The 23,000-nt window shown below is 48.8% G+C and overlaps 1 protein-coding gene across 2 annotated transcripts in view; it reads right to left on the reverse strand.

Annotated features, from left to right (window-relative positions):
- Positions 1–23,000, reverse strand: part of LOC119384145 (adenylate cyclase type 3) — a 778,406-nt gene that overhangs the window by 247,766 nt on the left and 507,640 nt on the right. For both annotated transcript variants that reach the window (XM_037652438.2, XM_037652439.2), the window contains exon 13: positions 1,220–1,366. In XM_037652438.2, coding sequence (XP_037508366.1) covers positions 1,220–1,366 — 147 coding nt within the window. The remainder of the gene's footprint in view (positions 1–1,219; positions 1,367–23,000) is intronic.

Consider the following 23,000-nt stretch of genomic DNA (forward strand, 5'->3'; position numbering starts at 1 on the left):
TCTAGTTTTTTTTTCTTTGCCATCTGTTAGTGCATATTTTACAACGTCATACCCATGACGGAAATACGTCAGTGGAGCCGTGGTGGACCCCGGCATAAAACACTTTCGTGTTAGAAAAACAAAAAAAGATTGGCGGACGCTTGAGCTTCGCCTACAAGAGCAGAAAATCGGGCCCAGTGCGCATCGCCTTCTCGACTGCTAGCCTAGCTTCGGTTCTTGGTGCATGCATCAACAGTGCCGTAAGGAAACGAGCGACTTTGCGCGTAATACTAGCCGTTTGATAATATCCTAGAATACCCACTGCAAGTAAAATTTTTAATGCCTGCTACGCCATACTTATTCCTTCTGCGAATCAGCGAAAGGCCCAATACGTGTCCTTACGTAGCTCTCCTTACACGTATCCTTACACGCGATCTTACGCAGCTGTACACTTTGTTGATGCTTTTTCTGATGATGATGATTAAAGATTTCTGAGCGCTTTGTAACGGCTGGGCCTTTAAAACACCCATTCAATGCACAATTCACATGTTTTAACGCCTGGCGCGATTATACGCTTCTGCCACGCAAATTACATGCCTTAAGGACACTCGAGTAAGGTGGCTATTTGGGCAAATTGGTAAATCTTCACCTTAACACAGCGCACACACACGAACACAGAAGAATAAGGAATCGTGCCTTACATGCGTATGAATAAGGAACGTACCTATGAAACGAGTGCCTCAGCGCTCGTGCCGCCGGTTTCTTATTTATAGGCACGTTTGTGTGTATGCGCTGTGTTAAGATTAAGGAAACTCCTTCCACTACATGGCATTCATAGTGTTTTTCCCAAGCAGTTCATGAAATAGCGTAGTTTTGTGGTAGAATACCTGTTTGCCACGCAGATGGCCTTCCTTCAATTCTCATCGGACACAAAGATTTTTATTTTATTTCCCTCTCTCTCCATTATTCATATAGCGTTTTTTCCGAAGCAGTTTCAAGAAATAGCGTGGCTGTGTGGTGGAACAGCTGGTTGTCACACAGACGGACGGTTACGATTGTCACTCGAACCCGAAGTTTTTTATTATTTTTTGCATCTTTCTAGATTTTTTGGTCACGGACAACATCATGATTTTTCACTCACAACCAACGCCGATACCGGAATTTCTGCGAAACGAGCTTTTTAACTCTATCGCGTTAAACAGCTGTGATCCGTTAAGAGACTGAAAAGAGCCCAACTTACGGCGTCGAAGTCGGAGATGACTTCGTTGAGGAAGCGAAGGCACTCAAGTCCCTGGTTGTTCACAGACTCCTCGGTGTAAAAATCAGAGAAATTGGGCATGGCCGCAAACAGGACGCCCACGGAGTCGTGGCTCTTGCTGTACAGCTCCTGCGTAGCGCAAGGTTTTATCAGTGATTGGGCGACAACTGCACTGGGGGAAATCAGTGGGACCATTGTGGCTGCATGCGTTTTTCGTTAGTGTTGTTGTATTACAGTTTTCTCGATTATTTAGATGAAATGACTTGCATCTGGGCAATTTGGAGATTTCGCATGTTGAGTGGTTAGAGCAACAATTATGCTCAGCCAAACACAAGGAAAACAGGAGCGAGGGAGCATGCTCTTTCGATAAAGAATAACCTTTTGGAATATTTGCCTATGCACTGCAGCACGTGTGGATGTCAGGCAAGATTTGCCAATATCACTATTCTAGGTAGAAGCAAGGAGGTGATTGAGCGAGAGATGATAGAAGCATACCTCACTCGAAAGAAACAAATTTCACAGCATATTCGCGGGTGAATGATGAAGAGCTTGGGCGAAGCTCCTGAAGCAATCATGGTTACACCGTGAAATCTTAAGTGGTTTCGCCCAGCAGTAATCAAAGCGATAGCCCAGTACATCATCAAAGACGTCACAAACACTGTATATATATATACAAGAAATTTTATTAATCGTAAGTGGTAGCTAGACGCGGCTTCCGTTCCCCCTTCATTATAACGGCTTTATGGCCGGTGAAGTAATGGATCGGTGATGGGTCGTAGTGGGAGGCTTGCAAAGACGAAGTAATGGGCAGTTTGCAAAGGATCGGTGATGGGTCGTAGTGGGATTCTAAAAAGATAGGGCGTGCAAACACGGACACAAGAAAGAAGTCAGGACACCACAAACGCCGACTAACAACTCAGTGGTTTGTGGTGTCCTGACTTCTTTCTTGTGTCCGTGTTTGCACGCCCTGTCTTTTTAGAATGAAAACGTACCAACTAGCTCAGCTCTCTGTTTTTCTAAGCGTCGTAGTGGGATGTTTGCAAAGACGAAGTAGTGGGCAGTTTGCAAAGGTGGTTACTCCGGACAACGGAGACGTGACAAGGTTAGGCTAAGAGGAGCTTCGCCTCTAAAAGATATCTGTATTAGCGATACGTCGGTGGTACTGCGTTCAACTGAGTTTGATTTTTTTGACAGGTTTCTGAACTAGCACGTGCATTGAGAGTGGCCGAATGTTCGATGTGACGCGTGGTGTGTTATTGCGCATGTGTGGCATGGTATATATATTGCGGTGCATTTGCAAGAATAAAGTCAGTTGCGAGTTGACGCTCTTTCCTTTCACCTTTTCGTCTCGGTGGTTTGCGTCGTGGAATTGTTTTGTAAACAAGGACAACAGTGTCCTCATGCTTGTCTCTTTCTTTCTGTGCGTCTAGTGTTTGCTGTTACCACTTAAGATAATTAGCTAAACTTATTAGCTGAATCGAGCAGCCGTCGTGGGCCGTTATAATTGCTACGAATAGCAAGGACAAGAACCGATTACTACAAATGCTGCTGTGAACTGCCCCATCTTTGGTAGTTCTTGTAGATAGGAAGCAGCTCTTAGACTAGCCTGTCTAACGCTGTCCCTCCGTGCGTCCATACGAACGCGCCGCGACGCGCTCCCCTCGCCGCAGGTGTTGGAGCGGTGCCAAGTAGGTCACGCCGCAGCTGCACGTTGACGTCACGCTTCCCTCGCAGTGCGCGCTGACGTCACTCTCGCCCTCGCCTGCCGCAGGGCCCGCAGCTGCCGCTCGTCCGTTCGCCCGCAACACCTGCCGCTACCGCGACCGCCGCTCGCTACACCGCCGACTCGTCGGTTGACGCGCAATAAACCTGACGCGCGCCTAACGTACGCGTTGAAACATGTCTGTACGTGTCACCTCTCTCTCGCTTCACCCTCTCCACCGCGTTAGCGCCGTTCAACCCGTGACACCACCCGTGCGCAACGCTGCTGCTCCGCATCTCATGAGGGTTCCCTTTGGGAAGATGGTGTTAATTTTGTTATTGCGTGCTTGCTACAAAGGTCGAAGTGCAAATTATGTAATAACTCAGCGGGTGCCATAGCTTCTATTCTATGCCGAAGCAAAAGTTGCGCCGAATAATTCCTGCTGCTATGAGGTTTCTAGCTGATCACGTTTCTTCTTAAAGCTCACTGCTAACCCACCGTGGCAAAAGACGTGCGTAATATTCGTACTAGTAACTTGTTCTTCAGTAATAGAGAAGTTTTGTATGCGGTTAGATACGAGGGAAATGTCGAAGCTATCGTTACATTTATAATTTGGTGACAGTAAGACATCTCGGTAACGCGAACTGGAGTCTCGTTTCTATCCCTTATGCAAACAACTTCGTGCCTTTTGTACCTCGACGTGAGATATGCCGAGCTCGTCTAACCGGAGAAAATGACAGGCGCACAAAAAGTAATCCACTTTCGAAACAGTTCAGAACAGTCATTGACCTTTCTTTCACTGCGAGGAGAAGGCAATATGAAACTGATCTGTCTGATGTTGATGTATCTTGCCCTAAAAGTTCAGACAGCATCTTTCTTTTTGCTTTGCGAGCTGCCTGTCGGCATTTGAACAAAAAATTTTTCTGTTGAAGAAGCCCTACAGTTTAGGCATGTCTGAACTTGAATTTGAGCAGTAATCTGTAGCACAAAAAATGGGTCAAGAAAATTTCTTAACAAAGCGATCATGATTTGGTAAAGCCTAGAAATTAAGACAATAAAACGTAACGCGAGTGTTCTTTCTAGTGAACGTGCATTGTCTTCAAAGCATGACGAAACTTGGTAGAGCAATGATAATGTTCTCACTGCTTAAGCTCTTTTGATATCCGCTTTCTTTAGAGCAATATTGTTAGCAGTACGATAGTCGCAAGTTTTCGTGTTCATCAGCATAGAATGTGGCTCGATCTTGAAAATAATGGAATACTATCGACGCGCAGCGGAGGTAAGGCACGTATTTCCCGTAGTGCGGACACGGCCGACCTGTAGCCAGCCGGGTATGGCCCTCTTTCCGAGAATAAAATCATACTTCGTAGTTTAAGCCAATTTCGCGCAGGGCCTTACAGCGGCTGTCACGTATGACTCGAAAAAAAATCACAGCATATCCACGGAGTGAATGATGATGAGTGGGCGAAGCTGCGGAGGTTCATCGGTAAACCGTGAATCTTCCGTGAATTCTGCCCAGTACATCATCACGGACGTGAGATCGGGCGTGCTTATACTAAAGGTTCGATGAGTTATGACGACTTGCAGCTCACTTTAATTTTACATGTACGCTGTGAATTTTTATTGTTTAGAAAACCATTGCTTTAGAAAACATCTGGCGTCTTTCGTTAAGCAGCTGGCGTTCTTTCGTTTTGCTTTAGAAACATCTGGCGTTCTTTCGTTTTGCTTTTACAAAACATCTGGCGTCTTTCGTTGGTTTATTTCATCAATCAACGGCGTTTTGAACAAAATTTTTATTGTTTAATCACGCACAGGAGAAATCTCACCAGGCACTACCTTGGAGGTAAAGAATGGCTGCTAATGGGAATGAGAGACAGAAGAAGTCGGCTTTTAGCTAACGCTGCGAATTTTTTATTGTTCAACAACGGACAGGAAAAATCTCCCACCGGCACCACCTTGGAGGTCAAAGCGTAAGACTGGTTACGCACTACGACTACGACTACGAGGGACGAACGGGTGCCGTCTTAAGGAGCTTCGCCCCTAAAAGACGCATAATGACATGTCATGCTTAAGCCTCCTTAGACCTGTTCTCAGTATACCGGAATAGACAAGTCCAACCGAAAACACACAAATAAGAGACACGAGAAAGATAAGGGGGAAAAAACATGGTTGATCCCTCCGTCATAGGAATCGGAATAACACGAAAGTAAAACGTACCCTTATAGAAGTAACAATGTTTACTGTACGTTGATATAAGAGAGTTTGCACAATGTATTTTGATGTCTGGCAGCTATAACACCGTTTAACGTGGATGCACCCACATTGATGGTTGGTGGTACACCTCCATGCCGACGACTAACGTCCATGTTCAACGATTAAACAAACCCTTGTGGCAGCTGTAGTAGTTAACGGTGAAAGCGTAATCAGAGAACGAGTTGTGATAGCCAGAAGTTGTCGCATATTGGACGCAGAACTTGGTCGCCATCCCGCGGCATGTTAAAATGTGATTGAACACCACGGCCGCACTATAGGGAAACGCAAAGCGCGTCGTGCTGTCCCGGTAGCCCGGCCCCAATTTTTCTCGGGGCGAGCGCGTAGGCAGGGAACGCGGTGTTACAGCCAGGTGGGGCAGGCGCGCGTCGCACAGCTATTTTGGAGGCGAAGCTCCTTAAAGCGGCACCCGTTCGTCCCCGTCGTAGTGCGTAACCAGTCTTAACGCTAGTACCAGATCTTGACCTCCAAGGTGGTGCCGGTGGGAGATTTCTCCTGTGCGTTGTGGAACAATAAAAAATTCACAGCGTGCGCGTTAACTAAAAGCCGAATTCTTCTGTCTCTCATTCCCCATTAGCAGCTATTGGCATGTTCCAGTAGGAAACATTAGTAGAAGTAGAAGTGTAAGTGTTAGCTAAAAGCCGACTTCTTCTGCCTCTAATTCCCATTAGCAGCCATTGTTTACCTCCAAGGTAATGCCTGGTGAGATTTCTCCTGTGGGTGATTAAACAATAAAAAGTTTGTTCAAAACGCCGTTGATTGATGAAATAAACCAACGAAAGACGCCAGATGTTTTCTAAAAGCAAAACGAAAAGACGCCAGATGTTTCTAAAGCAAAACGAAAAGACGCCAGCTGCTTAACGAAAGACGCCAGATGTTTTCTAAAGCAATGGTTTTCTAAACAATGAAAATTCACAGCGTACATGTAAAATTAAAGTGAGCTGATCGTGCACTTGAAAACACGCCTGTGCAGAGATTGACAGAGATTGACACACCCGAGTCGTTCCGGAGGCAGGCAAGCTGCTTCCGCGAGGCATATATTTTTCTGTTCAATAAAAAGCCCATTTGTTCTTTAAAAGTATGCAGCTGTACACTGCGATAGCGATAACTGTCTAGCAGTGCCATGTACAATGTTTGTGCTTTTTTAAATGCTAAGCATTTCTTAGGATAAAAAAATTTGTAAGCAGGGGGTGGGTACTCGAGCCGACGTTTCGACAAGTGGACTTGTCTGCTTCAATGCTGGAAAAAGACAAGTCCACTTGTCGAAACGTCAGCTCGAGCACTCAGCCCCCGTTTACGGATTTTTTCATCGCAAGCTTCCATCTTCCACTTCGAAGCATTTCTTAGCAAACTTCTGTCACATTCAGCGCTTCTATCTATCTATCTATCTATCTATCTATCTATCTATCTATCTATCTATCTATCTATCTATCTATCTATCTATCTATCTATCTATCTATCTATCTATCTATCTATCTATCTATCTGTCTATCTATCTATCTATCAGACTCCTACGTCTGGGTGCTCTCATTATCCCCTCCTTAAATTGGTGTAGACCAAAATTGGCATGGGAGGGTAAGATGATTTCAGGAATATGACTGTGGGGTCATGACATGAATAACGTGAAAATCCTGTCGCGCACATCGTGAAGCGCTTTCCTCCAGACACCTGTGGCACATACCCGTTTACCTCGGGCCACGGTGTACCGGTATGCGCCGCAGGTGATTGACAGTTTATATCTACCCAGGAACAGCGAGAACACACATTGGTAATTTAAATGAAAGAGCGTTAAGAAAAACCGACATCGGCAGTGTTCACCCGACGAATGGAAAGAATAAGAATAAGATGCCAGCAGGAATCGAACCCAAGCATACTGTGTGGCAATCAGGTATTCTACCGCAGAGCCACGCGAGGTCTATAAAGTGGTTAGGAAAAACTGCCTATGCAGGTGTAATGTCGGTTCAATGTCAATTGTGTTTGTGTTGCTGGCGATCCATCCCCATCTGCAAAAGCAGTTTGTATTGCTCTCTTCACATTCTTCAAATGTGAGGAATGAAACGGCAAAATTTCTTTCTGAACACGAGGGTGACACATCCAACAGACATGGTCTTCCTTAATCGTGAAAAGAATATCTAAAAATTGAAGTTTGTCACCAGCGGGGAGCTCATGAGCAAACCGGCGCCCTTGTCCTAGATCCTTAAAAGTGTCTAGGACTTCAGTCACACACTCAGAATAAGCGCAACTTGGTTGTTTTGTAATGACAATTGAAAAATCATCAACAAAATGAAACGCCTTCAAAACCTTGTCATTTAGCAAAGCGGATTCCAGGTGTTGATCCATGTTAGAAAGGAAAATGTTGCACAGAACAGGCGCGACACAAGATCATATACAGATGCCTTTCTTCTGCACAAACAGTTGATCATGGAACGAGATGAACGTTGCGTCAAGGTAATATTCCAACAGTGCTGAAAAACTTTGTACTGGAACTGCATCATTGTTCATAAAAGGTACCTCCCCATTCTTGTCAATGCATGACCGAACGGCTTTAAATCGCTCTGCATGGGGTACCGAGTAAAACAGCTCTTCCACGTCCATCGAGAAGAAAAACCCTGCGGAGCTGTTATCTTCAAAACTTAATAATTTCGTCGGAATTCTTAACCATGAAGGGATTGTCGAAAGCGAGACTGTTCAACTTACCTAACAAATATCGACTGCCATGACCATGACCATGACTGCCACCTGCCATGACCTGTTCTCGTTGACAATAGCCCTAAACGGCATGCCAGGTTTATGAGTTTTCACGTTGGAAAAAATCGAACGCTTGTCTCCTTTGCACTTACTAATGTTCTTTGCCTACTTGGGGAGGCCATGGTCGTTGCACAAGGCAACAGCACGAGCCTTCACTTTGACGCACACACCTGCACACGTCTGAAGTTCTTTTCCACAGCCTCCGCCGCCTTGAGGTCGAAGTGTCATTTTGTCATCAGCGAAAAGCCCCCCTCCTTGTCCGCCATGGCTAGGCGCAAGTCATTTTGCCTCAAATAAGACACAACAGTGTCCATAGGGTCACGTTCTCGTCGACGTTCCTTCGACACCGTCCTCTTCAATGTATCCGCACCGTCCAGGATACATCTTTCCCTGTCTTCTGACTCAGCCTTGCTGCCCAAACATCTGTTCAGAGACAGTAGCTCGTGGGCGGGAATGGTCGGTTGCACACTGTACTTAGGACCACTCTTTAGCACCGCAGACACTTCAGCCGGAACCTGGACGTCATCCAAAACCTGGAAGCCAACAGTATGACCCAGGTTTTTCCTACGTCTCGGTAACAAGAGCAAACACCGCTGCCACTGAAATTCAGTAGTTTCAGCAGCCAATCTCTCGAACACCAGTAACTCCTTGTGTGCAATCTCGGCAGAAACTTGGGAGAAGCACGGAAGATGCGACCACTCATACAGCAGCCGGACCTGTCGCAACATTTCAGCGCGCGCAATCTTCGACACGCGCTTGGCACGTCCCAAGAAAGGTTTCACAAAACCAAACAGGTTTGCCGCTTCACCAGGTATAAATCCATCCTTCAAGCAGTAGGAGATGATCCTTGCTCTGCACGAATTCGTAGCGATGAGCGATACAATAACAGAAGCATTCGGAAGAGGAGTAGAACCAAAAAAGAAAGGGCCCGTTGTACAAGAAATATAACTTAATAACGTTTGCTGTCGGGCTAGTTGGTGCATAGCTTAACTTCAATTGATGGCGCAAATGTTAAGACAGGAACGTAGAAGACACATAAGACACGGACAAGCGCCCACTCGCAACTAAATTTTATTCTCCCGAAAGCTTAGCTTAACAACCCTCAAGCATGCGCACAACACCACTTTTTGCCATTTCATTCCGCACATTCGAAGAATTTGCAGAGAGCAATAGCAACTGCTAGTTTGCAGATGGCTCTAGATAGGTCCTGCTCACATGCAGTTAAAGAAAGCTTTCAACTGCAAGTTTCTAGACTTCTTTCCGCGGGGGACCCTTCATTTCTTTTAGGATCTGTTTGCGAGGCTTTATTGAAGAAGGTTCGGCGTGATGTCAGTGGTGCTCCTCCAGTGAATGATAAAACTAGGCGTCCCGTCGTCATTCCCTACATTCACAAGGTATCTCATTCATTGAAAAATGTTGCCTCTAGGTACAATGTACCGGTAGTGTTTTCGGCTCCGAGAAAACTCTGATAAGAGCCCTGGGTGTGGAAAGAACACCCGAAGAAGACGCGCTTTATGGAATATGCAACGTGTAGGCGATGCGCAAAGCGCCGACGACGCCATCTGCCGCCACGGCTCAGAAGCGTCGACGGGTTCGAGCGAACAGCGTTTCCACGAGCGCGTACGCGAGTGCACGGATGGATGTTTTTCATCGTAATTTAACGAGTCTGTCGGGCTTCAGCGACGTCGGAAAATCACTGCTGCGCTGTCGGATGCTCAAGCACAATACAAAAACTCGCCTGGAACGGAATTTTACAAGTTTCCGGTGCTATTTCATGAGCGAGAGCGACGGCGGCGGTAAATTGCGGCTGTCCGACGCAGAAGGTAAGCAATCGCGCTTTGCTTACGGCAGTGTTAGAACGATTACCGTGTTTTTATTTTTCCATTTATGCCGCTAAGTCTTCAGCGAACGCTACAACGTTTACACTTGGTCGCCTCGCCTGCATTGTAGACGCTACAATGCACATGAGGTTGTTATTACTGATACGACGCGGCTCTCTTGAAAACGAATTATTACTGATAAGAAGTTATTATTACTGATAAGAATTTGTTATTACTGATAAGACGCGACACTGCTAGGCTCTCTTGAAAAACGAATGGCGCGAAGCGCAATGCTAGAGAATGTGGGGCCGCTGACGGATCCTTTACAAAAGCGCCGTGGAATCACACGTGTTCTGCACGAAATCGGCTGCATTCTAGCTATTGATGACACTGGAATGCGATCATCGGTGCAGAATGTTCGCTGTGCGCTCGCCTCAACGCTCACTCACTTTATCGTGCTGCTCTTTATCGCAAGTTTATCGTTATGCTAGTTTATCGTGCTAGTTTCAGAGTTTTACCAACGCTGACCCTTCGCGTGACTGCACCTGTGAAATCCATGTGCCGGTGAGACAGCGCGCTCCATCAAAATCTCTACTATGTAAACACATGGCACATAAACGAAGCTACTGTGTCGATAAAAAACGTTGGTTCACGCGTGAACGTATGCAGGCATTAGTGATCGGGGCGTTATAAAGAAAGTTGTGTACTTACGATGAGCTCCACTTCGTAGGGAAGCTTGTTAACGCTTTTCTGTGGCAAACAACTTGGCGCGTATGGTGACAATAGAGAGTTTTCGAATAGGGGCCCCAATCGTTTTTGGGCCCCAAAGAAATAGCGTCGAGGCCACTGCGCATGCGCGAGACTAGAGATGGGTCGCTCAGGAGCGAGCCGGCTCTTTTGACCGGCTCTTTTTAAAGAGCGGGTGATCCGCGGCTCAGTAAAAGTGAGCGGCGGTTCTTTGGGAAAGGGGGAAAGCCGGTTCTCACTCGTTCAGTGAGCCGTGCTGAACCGATCTGCTCAGAGAGCTGGGGATGAGCGGTGAGCCGGTGAGCGCATGAGCCGGGCGGTACAGTAGTGCATTGTCGGTAGCCGGTTCTCTCTCGCTCAGTGAGCCGTGTAGAACCAACGCCACTAGGTGTTGTTCGTTGAACCGGTCGAGCCGCTTCGTTCGAGTTCGCGCTCCTCGAGAGAGGTACGCTACGCTGGCTTTTACGCCATCTATTGGGGATGACAGAAAGCAACTGCCCTTTCGTCCTTGCTCACAACAGTCGCAGCCATGGTCGCAGCCAACAACATTGGAGAAGGGACAATCAACGTAGTCGCAGCATCCTCGCCTTCGGCTTCCTCCGCGGTGCCCATGTGCCCACCGGCCGCTCCATGTTGTTATCCAGAGGCGTGCACGGAAGTTTCGTCATTGGTTTCACTTTCGTTTACTGGCCGACGAGTGTTGGCCGCTGCGGGCAGACTCGCGCTACTTGCTCGCTGTGTGTAAAGCCCTGGCTTCAGCTGTGTGCGGTGCACGTGGCAGTTCATCGTGAGCGGGTGCAACTTGTCGAAGACCAACAGATGAACGTAGTTTACGTCCTGGTTTTAGTGTACCGTAAAATCCCGAGCAAGTACCCCCCTACGGTAGGGAGCATATCTAGGCTTCCCGAGTCACGCGGAAGCACGTGGCACTGAATTGCGTCTCCAGAACATTTTGCAGAGGGGTGCCTAAGCGAGGGGGGGGGGGGGACATCCAGCAGCGACCAGCGCAAGCCGCGGAATTTCAGGAGGGGGAGGCTAGCCTCCTTCTTGCCTCCTCTCCCTCCTAGTGTTTTCCCTTCCTCCGTTGATTTAGGTGAACCATGAACCGGTGAGCCGTTCAAATGAGCCGGTTCACTTAAGTGAGCTGAGCCGTTCGGAGCCGCTCACTCAAGTGAGCCGCTTTGCCCGTCTCTACGCGAGACCCAAACAGCGTTTGGGTTTTGCGTTGGGGACGCTAATTCTCGAATTTAGCGGGAGCCCCAAAGCCTGCCCCTAACGCTTTGCGTCAACCAAACATGACGGTCCCCATTGAAGCGACGGCTTTTGGCCAAGACTAGAGTGTCCAAAGCGCCGCAGACAAGATTCTAAAACTCTTAGCTCCTGCTTGACCGAAAGCGAGCACACGCAAAGGGCTTTGGGGCCCCTATTAAAAAATTCCCTAGTGTCATCCCACACAGCTGTGACATAGGACACATGTCTACTACCGGCTCCTTTGCGCACACTATCGCCGCAAAAGTAATTTAGGACGCGCACAAGCGGCAAATCGCACGCGCGCACTTCCGTCAAGCTTGCAGTGAAAGAAGGCGTCTGCTACGCGACCCGCTTGCGGTTCCAACGGCCGCCGCTACGCGGCTTTCAGTGGCGCCCCTATAGGCGCTGCGCATCGCGGATAAGATTCCTTTGAGTTGCGGCCGGATGTACATCGGCCAGACGGGCATATGTATTGCCATGCCCACTTCTTGTTTTATTTGGATGTATTCGGGTTTGACCAGCAAGGACGGTTATCAATGCTCGACGCTGTCCGCGAAGCAGTGTTCGAGAAACTTCGCGGACAGCGTAGACTAGCAGAGCATGCCCTGTCTATAAGGAATGGGACCGGATCTCATTTGCCACATCACTGTAAGGCTTGCACGTGTAAACCACTACTGGGCAGCGTGTGCATTTTGCGGAAAAGAAAAGACAAGGTGGCAAGGGAATTGGCTGAGGCTATGTTCATACAGAAAGAAGTAGTAGTAGTAGTATCTGGGCTTTAACGTCTCAAAACCACGATATGATTATGAGAGACGCCGTAGTGGAGGGCTCCGGAAATTTCGACCATCTGGGGTTCCTTAACGTGCACCTAAATCTAAGTACACGGGCCTCAAACTTTTTCGCCTCCATCAAAAATGCAGCCGCCGCGGCCAGGATTCGATCCCGCGACCTTCGGGTGAGCAGTCGAGCGCCATAACCACTAGACCACCATGGCGGGGCTCAAACAGAAAGCTGGCGATCTGTGTGTCAGCGTTCCTTCTGTAACTCTTTATAAAAATGAGTATAGTTTTTTGGTGGATAGGTTTTGATCAAGCGGTGGTTTCAGAGATGGATATTGCTTCTGTGGGGTTGTGCGCATGCTTGAGAGTTCTTAAGCTAAGCTTTCGGAAGAATAAAATTTAGTTGCGAGTGTGCCCTTGTCCGTGTCTTACGTGTCTTCTACGTTCCTGTCTTAACATTTGCGCCATCAATTGAAGTTAAGCTATGTACCAACTAGCCCGACAGCAAACATTATTAAATCAATGTTGATTTGCCTAATGGTCGTTCAATTGAAAGTCGTGGGCCAATTTTCAATACTGGTCAACAGCTTGCTCAATGGTTTTTCTATTGATCCACAACGTGTTTTCAATTGACGTTACTTTTTCTTTCAATGATAAATCAATGTTGATTTGCTTAATGGTCGTTCAATTGAAAGTCGTGGGCCAATTTTGAATACTGGTCAACAGCTTGCTGAACGGTTTTTCTAATGATGCACAACGTATTTTCAATTGACGTTTCTTTTTCTTTCAATGATAAATCAATGTTGATTTGCTTAATGGTCGTTCAATTGAAAGTCGTGGGTCAATTTTTAATACTGGTCAACAGTTTTCTCAACGGTATTTCTATTGATCCACAATGTATTTTCAGTGCCATCTGTTGACATTGCTCAATAACTTCTCTATGTTTTTTCAATAAAACTTTTTGTAAGGATCCACTAGAGTGTCCTAAATGAGCGCCTCGTAAACATCGCTTCAACATGTGGGATGCGGGTCGGTGAAGGACGGATCCCAACATAAAACGTGTGGGATGCCGTGTCGCCAACAATCGTGCGTTGGACGCATCACAGCTGACGGGCGCGGGAGGGTGGTCCCCGCCACATGTGTAGCCGGTTGTTATCGGCTGGGGAACAGTTCCGACTGGCCATGGTGCGGGTTCGTCTGCTGCTGCGGGTTCGCCTGCCGTCGCGGGCGGTGCCGGGGGCTCGTCTGCCGTCGCGGGCGGTGCCGGGGGCTCGTCCGCCGGAGCGGGCGCAGAGGGCTCGTCTGCCGGAGCGGGCGCAGAGGGCTCGTCCGCTGCGGCGGGGTGCCGAGGGCTCGTCTGCTGCGGCGGGGTGCCGAGGGCTCGTCTGCTGCGGCGGGTGCGGGCACGGCTGCTGCGGCGGGTGCGGGCACGGCTGCTGCGGCGGGTGCGGGCACGGCTGCTGCGGCGGGTGCGGGCACGGCTGCTGCGGCGGGTGCGGGCACGGCTGCTGCGGCGGGTGCGGGCACGGCTGCTGCGGCGGGTGCGGGCACGGCTGCTGCGGCGGGTGCGGGCACGGCGGGTGCGGGCACGGCTGCTGCGGCGGGTGCGGGCACGGCTGCTGCGGCGGGTGCGGGCACGGCTGCTGCGGCGGGTGCGGGCACGGCTGCTGCGGCGGGTGCGGGCACGGCTGCTGCTTCGGGTGCGGGCACGGCTGCTGCGGCGGGTGCGGGCACGGCTGCTGCGGCGGGTGCGGGCACGGCTGCTGCGGCGGGTGCGGGCACGGTTGCTGCGGCGGGTGCGGGCACGGTTGCTGCGGCGGGTGCGGGCACGGCTGCTGCGGCGGGTGCGGGCACGGCTGCTGCGGCGGGTGCGGGCACGGTTGCTACGGCGGGTGCGGGCACGGTTGCTGCCGGTTGCGGTGGGGCTAGCACGAACCCTCGAAGTTGGTCGTATGCCTGCGGCCCAAGAGGAGGCACAACGCGTCGCAGAGCAGGAGGAAGCATAGCTACCGTGATGGCGTACTTGTCCTGCTGCGAGACGATGTTACGCAGGGAGAAACCAGCCTCCATCTTGATGAGCCAGATGGCTGGACATTGCGGCCAGAATTCGGGAAACTCCGGCGGCAGCAAGATGCAGTGCGCCGTGGTTTCATCCGGTCGCAGCGCCATCGTGATAGGTGTGTCAGAGGTCGGTTGACTCGGCGTGAAGGTCCCGTGGAATCTTCTGGAAGGTCATTCCAAGGTCCGGGTCATGGCGGTGCGGTTTGTTCGTTTTCCGGGTCACCAGATGTGGGATGCGGGTCGGTGAAGGACGGATCCCAACATAAAACGAAACGATGTTTATTAACGTAGTAGCAGCAGCAGGGCAAGCATGCCGATGCTGCGCTTCGGAAGGTTAGAGAAACAAACATGCAACCAAGCTTGGTAGCTTGGGTTATATAGCCAGCAGTGGTGACGTAAGCCTCCGGAAGCGTGTTGTATCGGAAGCGTGTTGCAGCAGGTAGCTGTGTCACGCCGGGCTAATCAGTGACGAGACGGAGGCTGCGTAGGTCTGTGCGCAGTGGTCGCCACAAACATACCGGTCAAGTTTTCCATTGTACTCGTTTGCTAAACAGAACTTGGAATACAGAAAGACATTCTTGCTGCCCTTATTATTCCGTTATCTGCAACGAACGATTTTGGAGCTTAATTTTGGCTGGTGGTTTGAGCCCTAACAGGGTAGATATCGCAGCGACACTCTTGAGCGTACGTAGTATTTCCATTTTTATTGTCGCTGAAATTTTATTTGCGTAAGCTGCGTCAATGGCAGTCCGCTTTAGGTGCGGCTTATTACTGTAGTAAAAAAATCACGTTGGCTCATGTATACCTGTCGCAGGTCGCCTTCGCATACACAGCAGCTATCTGTGCAGCAAATACCATATTGCGCTGCACATTTAATGCTAAAAAATATTCGAAAAGCATACAGCCCAATTACATTCCGTTCCTGTTCAACAAATGTTCAATAAATACAGCCCCGAGCAGCTTTTGCTCGGGGCTGTGTCCGTAGTTTCATTGGCGACCGTGCGCTTTCCACCATCTAGCATAGCCGTCTGTAACATATTGAGCGCGCGCTCCCGCCAAGAAGTCTCCTTCCTCTTGTTTTCGACCGCCTTGATGATGATACGCGCAGAGAACTTTAGGGGCCCGGGCTGCCGTATGTATGCTGTCCTAACGTGGCGTAACGCAGACAAAACGATGTGTGCCGGCCTGTAGCATTCCGGCCTGTAGAAGAATTGATGCCTCGGCAAGTTGGAACTGGTGATGCATGTTCGAAACGGCCGGCGCAAATCATGTTTCCCAAAACCGCCGAAAGCTGTGTGAAACAAATTGAGCGTCACAGAGTGGCAGGCTTTCCAGAAAGTGCTATCAGGGTTGAATGTGCGGAAGCTCCTAAAACGTGTAAGAGTAGGAACGCCCACCAAGGATAACAAGGCCGTGGAAAAAGAAAAAAATCACTGTAATTCCGCATGTACATAGGCCGTGGCATGCGCTCAAAAATGTAGCTGGTCGGTATATGATAAATGTTGTTGTTTCCGCCCCCAACAAAATGAATAGAATCTGTGGTATAGTTGAAAGGAAAGTGACAGAAAAAAGTTTAGGTGTGACAAAAAAACGCTGCACTGTAAGGCACACGTCACCGTTTGTGCCTTGCACAACGGGAGTTGCATACGAGCTTCCTTTTTACTGCGGTCATGTTTACATTGGGCAAACTGGCCGCTGCCTCAATGTAAGGCTGTCCGAACACAGGCGTTCATTGGACGGCAATGCGTACTCGCACGTTCCTCGACACTGTGCACAACACGGATGCACCCCCAACTTCCATGACACTATATGTATTTTCAGGCATAACAATCAAGCTACTAGAGAAATTGTTGAGGCTCATCACATTAACAAAAAAAAAGGCAATCTATGTGTAAGCGTGCCATCAATCGCACTGCATAACGATGAAATTTGTTTTCTCAATCGTTTCATCACATAAGGGAAAAAAAGTGTACATGTGATCATTGTTTCGTAACCGTTTCTAATCTTTACACCAACACATGTCTATATATCCTGTCGGCTATCAATGATGTAAGAGCACGTGGTACTTGGTGAAGGTTTAAATAGTGTATGTTCTTTCTAATAACGTTGTGAGAGAAGGCGCTCTGTGGTGTGTAGTCTTTCCTTTGCCATTTGTTTTTGCGCCGCCCGTTTCGAGCATGCCTATTCGGGCCCGTGTAAGGGGCTGGGTAAGACGTTGTGGCCTCTCCCCTTTACACTCTCTCAGCAATCATGTGATGGTGTCGGGGAACGAGATTCTGCAGACGCGCGATGAACCCGCGTGGCGTGCTCCAACAATAGTTTGCGACGAGTAACAGCAACGGCAACTACAGTGAATTCATGGTGCACTTGCACCACTGCTTGCCCACTTGCAAGCACGCGTTAGCATCGCGCAAGGTGCCCGTGATGAACGGAACTTTAAGTCGACCCATGCCCTGCTTCGTATCCCCACATGGTTCCCCGTAGTGGGAGATGGTGTAATTGTTTTGTTTGGTGCCACCTGAGGACATCGGTACACATATGCACCACTTATTATGCGCCGCTATAAAGACAGTGGTACATATTTCTACTTTTTCTCGGAATCTATTCTACCAAAATTTTTGAAAATGGTGTCAAACATTTTTTTAAAAATTAAAGAGAGCTGAGCTGGTTGGTAAGTATTCATTCTAAAAAGACAGCGCGTGCAAACACGGACAAAAGAAAGAAGTCAGGACACCAAAAACGCCGACTAACAACTGAAGAGACGCACAACGGCGGAAAAGAACGAAGGCACGAAAACTTATCTGCGCATGCCCATGCAACAGGCGAAATTACCAATCCGGCACGCGTGGGGGTGTAAGTGGAAGATAACTGCTAAGGCATTTGATTTCACCTTTATGCAAGTTAATCGACGGTTGGCTGACGCATGCGCTACCACTATTGTCGATATACCATGCTTCAATCATCAGGCACGTTTCTTCATTTCTGTGCCGGTACAACACTGCGCATTCATCGAATTTTGGCGTGCACGTACGATCTCGACAATGTAACAATAGATTAGAAGGTGAGCCTCCTGTTAGCGATCTCTTATATTCCAACAATAGCTGGTTAATACATCGGCCCAACATCGGTCCTACGTAGAAGCGGCTGCAGCTGAAAGGGACCTCATACACCACACTTGTACGGCAATCAGTGAATTTGTTGGTGTGTTTTCCGAAACAAATATCGGTCCGCTTCTTGTCTTTTACTCGCTCAATCTTCCTCTGCACAGCCACACAAATCTTACCTAGCTTATTGGCAGTCATGAAACAACATTAACGCCGTATCGAAGTCCTACTTTTTTAGCCTGTGAGATGCGAAATGAATGTGCGGTATATTTACGACACGTTTCTTCCTATCGCCTTCAGGAACTATGCTCGGACTTGACATAGTGGACTTCTTTAAACGTTCAGCCACCGTGGCCACTTCATCACGAGGATACCCTACATCTAAAGGACGCGTCGCCTGTGCGTTAAAGCTATCACTCATTTTGTGCTCACACGACTTGGTGAGCAGTGAAGCTTTCGTTTGGGCTAGTTGGTGCATTCTTGAACACACAATTGGCACAGACAGACGGGACGCTGCTTTAATGAAAGGGCGAGGGAGCACAGACTAGCCGTTCGTACCCACACGGGTGGCCACCTGGATTTCCACTGCAGGCGGTGCGGATGTTCGCCGAACTTATGGGACACACTACTCCTGTACAAGTCTAACGACAAAATGGAAATGAAAATAATGGAAGCCTTCTTCATTGCTAAAAGTGACAAATGCGTAAGCATGCCTTCGCTGAATTTACTTCCTAAGGAGCTGTAATTTTTAGATGGTTTTGTGTAATCGAACCTAGTCGTTATATTGGACAGTGCGTTTATTCCAGCTTCCAATCTGTGCGCATGCCTTTGCTGATCATTGTTAGGTTTCTTTTCACTATCATCTATTTGTTTGGCGTTTTCACTCAGTTTTTCTACATACAGTATTCTTTTGTTGCTTTTTGTTGATTTTTTGTTGTGATTGATGAGCACGTGCCAGCGTGATGTCTATTCATATTGCGTTGCTTTGGCCTTCCGTTTCACAGTCGAAGTTTTGCGCCCGTCCTGTGTTCTCCTCTTCGTCCGTGTTTTTTCGCGCAACCCAATTATGTGTTAAAGACTTGGTGAGGGCTGCCTTGAGGCAAGACATGGCGATGCCGTTTTTCACAGCCTTCAAGTGCTTCGACGAAAAATTTAACAGTGGTTTCGAAGGTCTAGGAGAATACTACCAGCACACGTGGTTCTTCTGAAACGTTAAGGAAATGTCTCGATATTGTATTGCATTATGCTGAGGCACCTCTTAACAGTTATGTTCCACGTAGACCCCCACGCGTGCCGGATAGATAGTTTCGCCTGTTGCATGGGCATGCGCAGATTTTTCGTGTTTTCGTTTTTTACCGCCGTTGTGCGTCTCTTCAGTTGTTAGTCGGCGTTTCTGGTGTCCTGACTTCTTTCTTGTGTCCGTATTTGCACGCCCTGTCTTTTTAGAATAAACATTTTGATAAGTAATCCTCAATGTGGTTCTTCAGATTAAAAAAAAAAAAAATTCATTTTAAGATAGTGTCTCACAAAAGGTTAGGTGAACTGTCTGCTCGAACTGTTCCCGGAATCCAGTCCACTGGTTTATGTCTCCCTTCGAGGGACCAACATCTGCCCAGAGCATAAAATGAGATGACTCCACTGATGGAAAGATAGTCCGTCACTTTGACTCAAACCAACCCTGCTTTTTTTCGTAAGAGATTGATTTGTATTTTTATTTCTTAATTGAGAGTTGCGAAAAATGACCTGTGGCGCCTCTGGCGTCAAGGACATGAACGATCCGATGGACCCGGCCACGTTGCCGTTGCTTGCAGTACGCGGTCGACGACTTTTTTTGTTAGTATTGTCACGTGGTCGTGACGTCGACGAAGGCAGCAGTCAGCACGTCAGAGATGAAACTCTTAAACTCTTTATTTGGCCGAACTTGTGACCGGGAAACCGAAAGTCAAACTACAGCAATAAACTGATAGCGGCGAACAGAGCGTCGACCGTCGAGCAACTGCTCATGGCTGGGACTCGCCTTCTTTTACACATCACGCATAGAACTTTCGAGTCTTATTACTCGTGGTCTCGCAAGCTCCGGAATAATCTAGACTATTCGAGTCCTGCGCACATTCTTAACAAAATAATCTACTACAATCGCGAAGCTTCTCGAACCCTGCGGCACGGTCAGCGCCGAGTGTTGCTAACCGTCCTTGCTGGTCGAACCCGAATACATCAAAATAAAACATGAAGCGGGCGTGGCGTTGCCCCCCTCTGAAAAAGCATCGTCCCGATGTTTGTGACAGAACATAAAAAAACAAGAGCATACACAAATAAATTACAACACGCAATAAGTACAAGCAAAATTACAATAATAAAGCAAAAGGTACAGTCCTAAGGTTCGCTAACGCGCAAAAAAACGGCTTAGGGCGCACGACATGGACGACTTCAGATCGTGCACGGCGCCTTTGAGAGCTCGTAATGCCGTCCGGATAACCTCGTAGTTTAGAGCGCCGAGACGTCGAAGCACCTTGTATGGCCCGATGTATTGCCGAAGAAGCTTCTCGCTAAGTCCCCGATGGCGCATCGGCGTCCAAACCCACACACGGTGACTGGGTTAGTATTCCATGTAGCTTCGTCGAAGATTATAGTGGCAGCTGTCGAGCCTCTGCTGGTTCTTGATGCGAAAGGCGGGCGAGCTGTCGAGCTTCTTCGGCGCGTTGCAAATAGGCAGCGACGTCGAGATTGTCTTCGTCCGTGGCCGCTGGCAGCATTACGTCGAGCGTCATTGCTGGGCTCCTTCCGTAGACCAACGTGCAAGGCGTCACCTGCGTCGTTTCTTGCACAGCGGTGTTGTATGCGAAGGTCACGTACGGAAGGATGGCATCCCACGTCTTGTGCTCGACGTCAACGTACATGGCGAGCATGTCGGCTATGGTCTTATTAGCCGCTCGGTGAGGCCATTGGTCTGAGGGTTGTAGGCAGTGGTCCGACGGTGGCTTGTCTGGCTGTATGTACCTGAAGATCGCCTGAGTTAGCTCAGCAGTAAACGCCGTACCTCTGTCGGTGATGTGGACCTCTGAGGCGCCATGATGCAGAACGATGTCTTCAACGAAGGACTTCGCTACCTCGGCGGCACTGCCTCTAGGTAGGGCCCTTCTTTCGGCGTAGTGGGTCAGGTAGTCGGTAGCTACCACGATCCACTTATTACCACTAGTCGACGTTGGGAACGGCCCCAGTAGGTCCATCTCGATCTGCTGGAACGGTCGCCGAGGTGGCTCGATCGGCTGAAGAAAGCCCGCTGGTCTTGTTGGCGGTGCCTTGCGTCGCTGACAGTCTGGGTATGTCCTTACGTGGAGAGTGACGTCGGCGGCAAGGCGCGGCCAGCGCCTTGCTGTATTCTTTCCTGTATTCTTGCCAGCGTTCAAGAAACACCGAGGTGTCCTGCTGTCGGGTCGTCGTTCAGGGCTTGGAGGACTTCTGGTCGCTGTTCTGAAGGCACTACGAGAATGTACTTGGCTCGATGTGGTGAGAAGTTCTTGGTTTGGAGAACGCCGTTGCGTAAGAAAAACGACGCGAGTGCTCGCTTAAACACTTTAGGAACGACGGCGTTCTTGCCCTCGAGGTATTCCATAAGGCCTCTGAGTTCCGGGTCGGATCGCTGTTGTTCAGCGAAGTCGTCGGCACTTATGGTTCCCAAGAAGTAGTTATTATCCCGGTCGTCTTGCGGCGGCGGGTCCACGGGGGCACGAGACAGGCAGTTGGCGCCGGAATGTTTTCTTCCGTACTTGTAAACGACGGTAATGCCGAATTCTTGAAGTCTCAAGCTCCATCGTGCGAGACCGCCTTCAAGTAAGCTAGCCAACACAGGGCGTGGTGGTCGCTCACAACTTTGAAGGGCCTGCCTTAAAGGTAGGGGCGAAATAACGTATGCTGTCGGGCTAGTTGGTGCATAGCTGTTTGGAAAATCGTTGGCGGAAAACAAGAACAAGGACGAAGAAGTAACACGAAGAAGCGCACACTGGCAACTGTTTTTTATTAAACCAACGCTCATCTTCTGGAACCCTCACGCATGCGTACAACACATAACAACAACAAACAATACATATATATGCACAAAGAGATATCATCACAACCTCTCAGATAGGAAGGCAAACTCATTTTCAAAAAGCGACAAGGACGGCACGCTGATGCATTGGTCTCCGAATTGCTTAATGTACACAGCGGTGCACTGTTAAAGAGAACATCATAGCGTGTGGTGGTAGCTTGGCGCCACCGCCGGCCAGCGGCTGCAACGAGATTCGCGCAGACGCAGTGAGCACCGTGCCCGTGCCAGGTACCGAAAACACGACAGGGACCTCAAAGCGAGAGGCCACGTTCTTTAGCGAATGAGTCACTCTGTGCACATACGGGATGACAACAAAGCGTTTCCCTTGAGTCTTGTCTCTTACTTCTGGAGCACTGATGGCCTCACAACGAAATTTTCTCAATAAAGCTTCACACACTGAAGTTAGCAAAAACGAAGGAAAACCCGCAGAAACAAGCCTGGAAATATGGAACTTGAAGCTTTCCTGAAGAACGTGGGGGCAAGCAGAATGAAATGGTAAAAATGCCTACCGAGCCCGAGGGTGATACATCCAACACACATTGTTTTCGTCAAGCGTAAGCTAAAGATCTGAAAACTGCAGCTTGCCAATAGCAGGAAGCTCGTGGGTAAACTTGAGCCCTTGTCCAAGTACTTTAATGTATCTAGAACGTCTGTGACACACGCAGAGTAGCCCTCGGCTTTCTGATTAGTCAAAATGACCAAAAAATCATCCACGCATCGAAATACGCGTAAGACCTTGTCTTTGGGCACGGCGGTGTCAAGGTGTTGGTCGATCTGTGCGAGAAAAAATTCGGCAGATCCCACGTATCGTGGGAGTCGATGTTATGCGAAGCATGCGGCGGATATGTGGCTGTGGCGTAACTTTTTTTTTGCTGAGCGACACGTTACAAAATGAGGCTAAAGATTTGTATAGATTTTATACGCACACTTATATATGTTGAAGAGCCGCATATGTGTTATATAACGAGTTGTTTACGGTTGGGTAACGCTGCCAATGGCAACGGGGGCATTACCAACACCAGAAGCGGTTAGCTGACATGTAGTGCTTATACGTGTCCCGAGAACGCACGCACGTTTCACGAACCCGTGTGCATGTGTGGAAGAAGTTCTGGACAGTTCTTGAACAAGGGCATCATCACCGTGATCAGTGAGCACCAGCAGCTGGTCATGACTTGTTATAGGATCCGGTCGTG

The sequence above is a fragment of the Rhipicephalus sanguineus genome, chromosome 2 (genome assembly GCF_013339695.2).
Source record: "Rhipicephalus sanguineus isolate Rsan-2018 chromosome 2, BIME_Rsan_1.4, whole genome shotgun sequence".
Classification (NCBI taxonomy): Eukaryota; Metazoa; Arthropoda; class Arachnida; order Ixodida; family Ixodidae; genus Rhipicephalus; species Rhipicephalus sanguineus.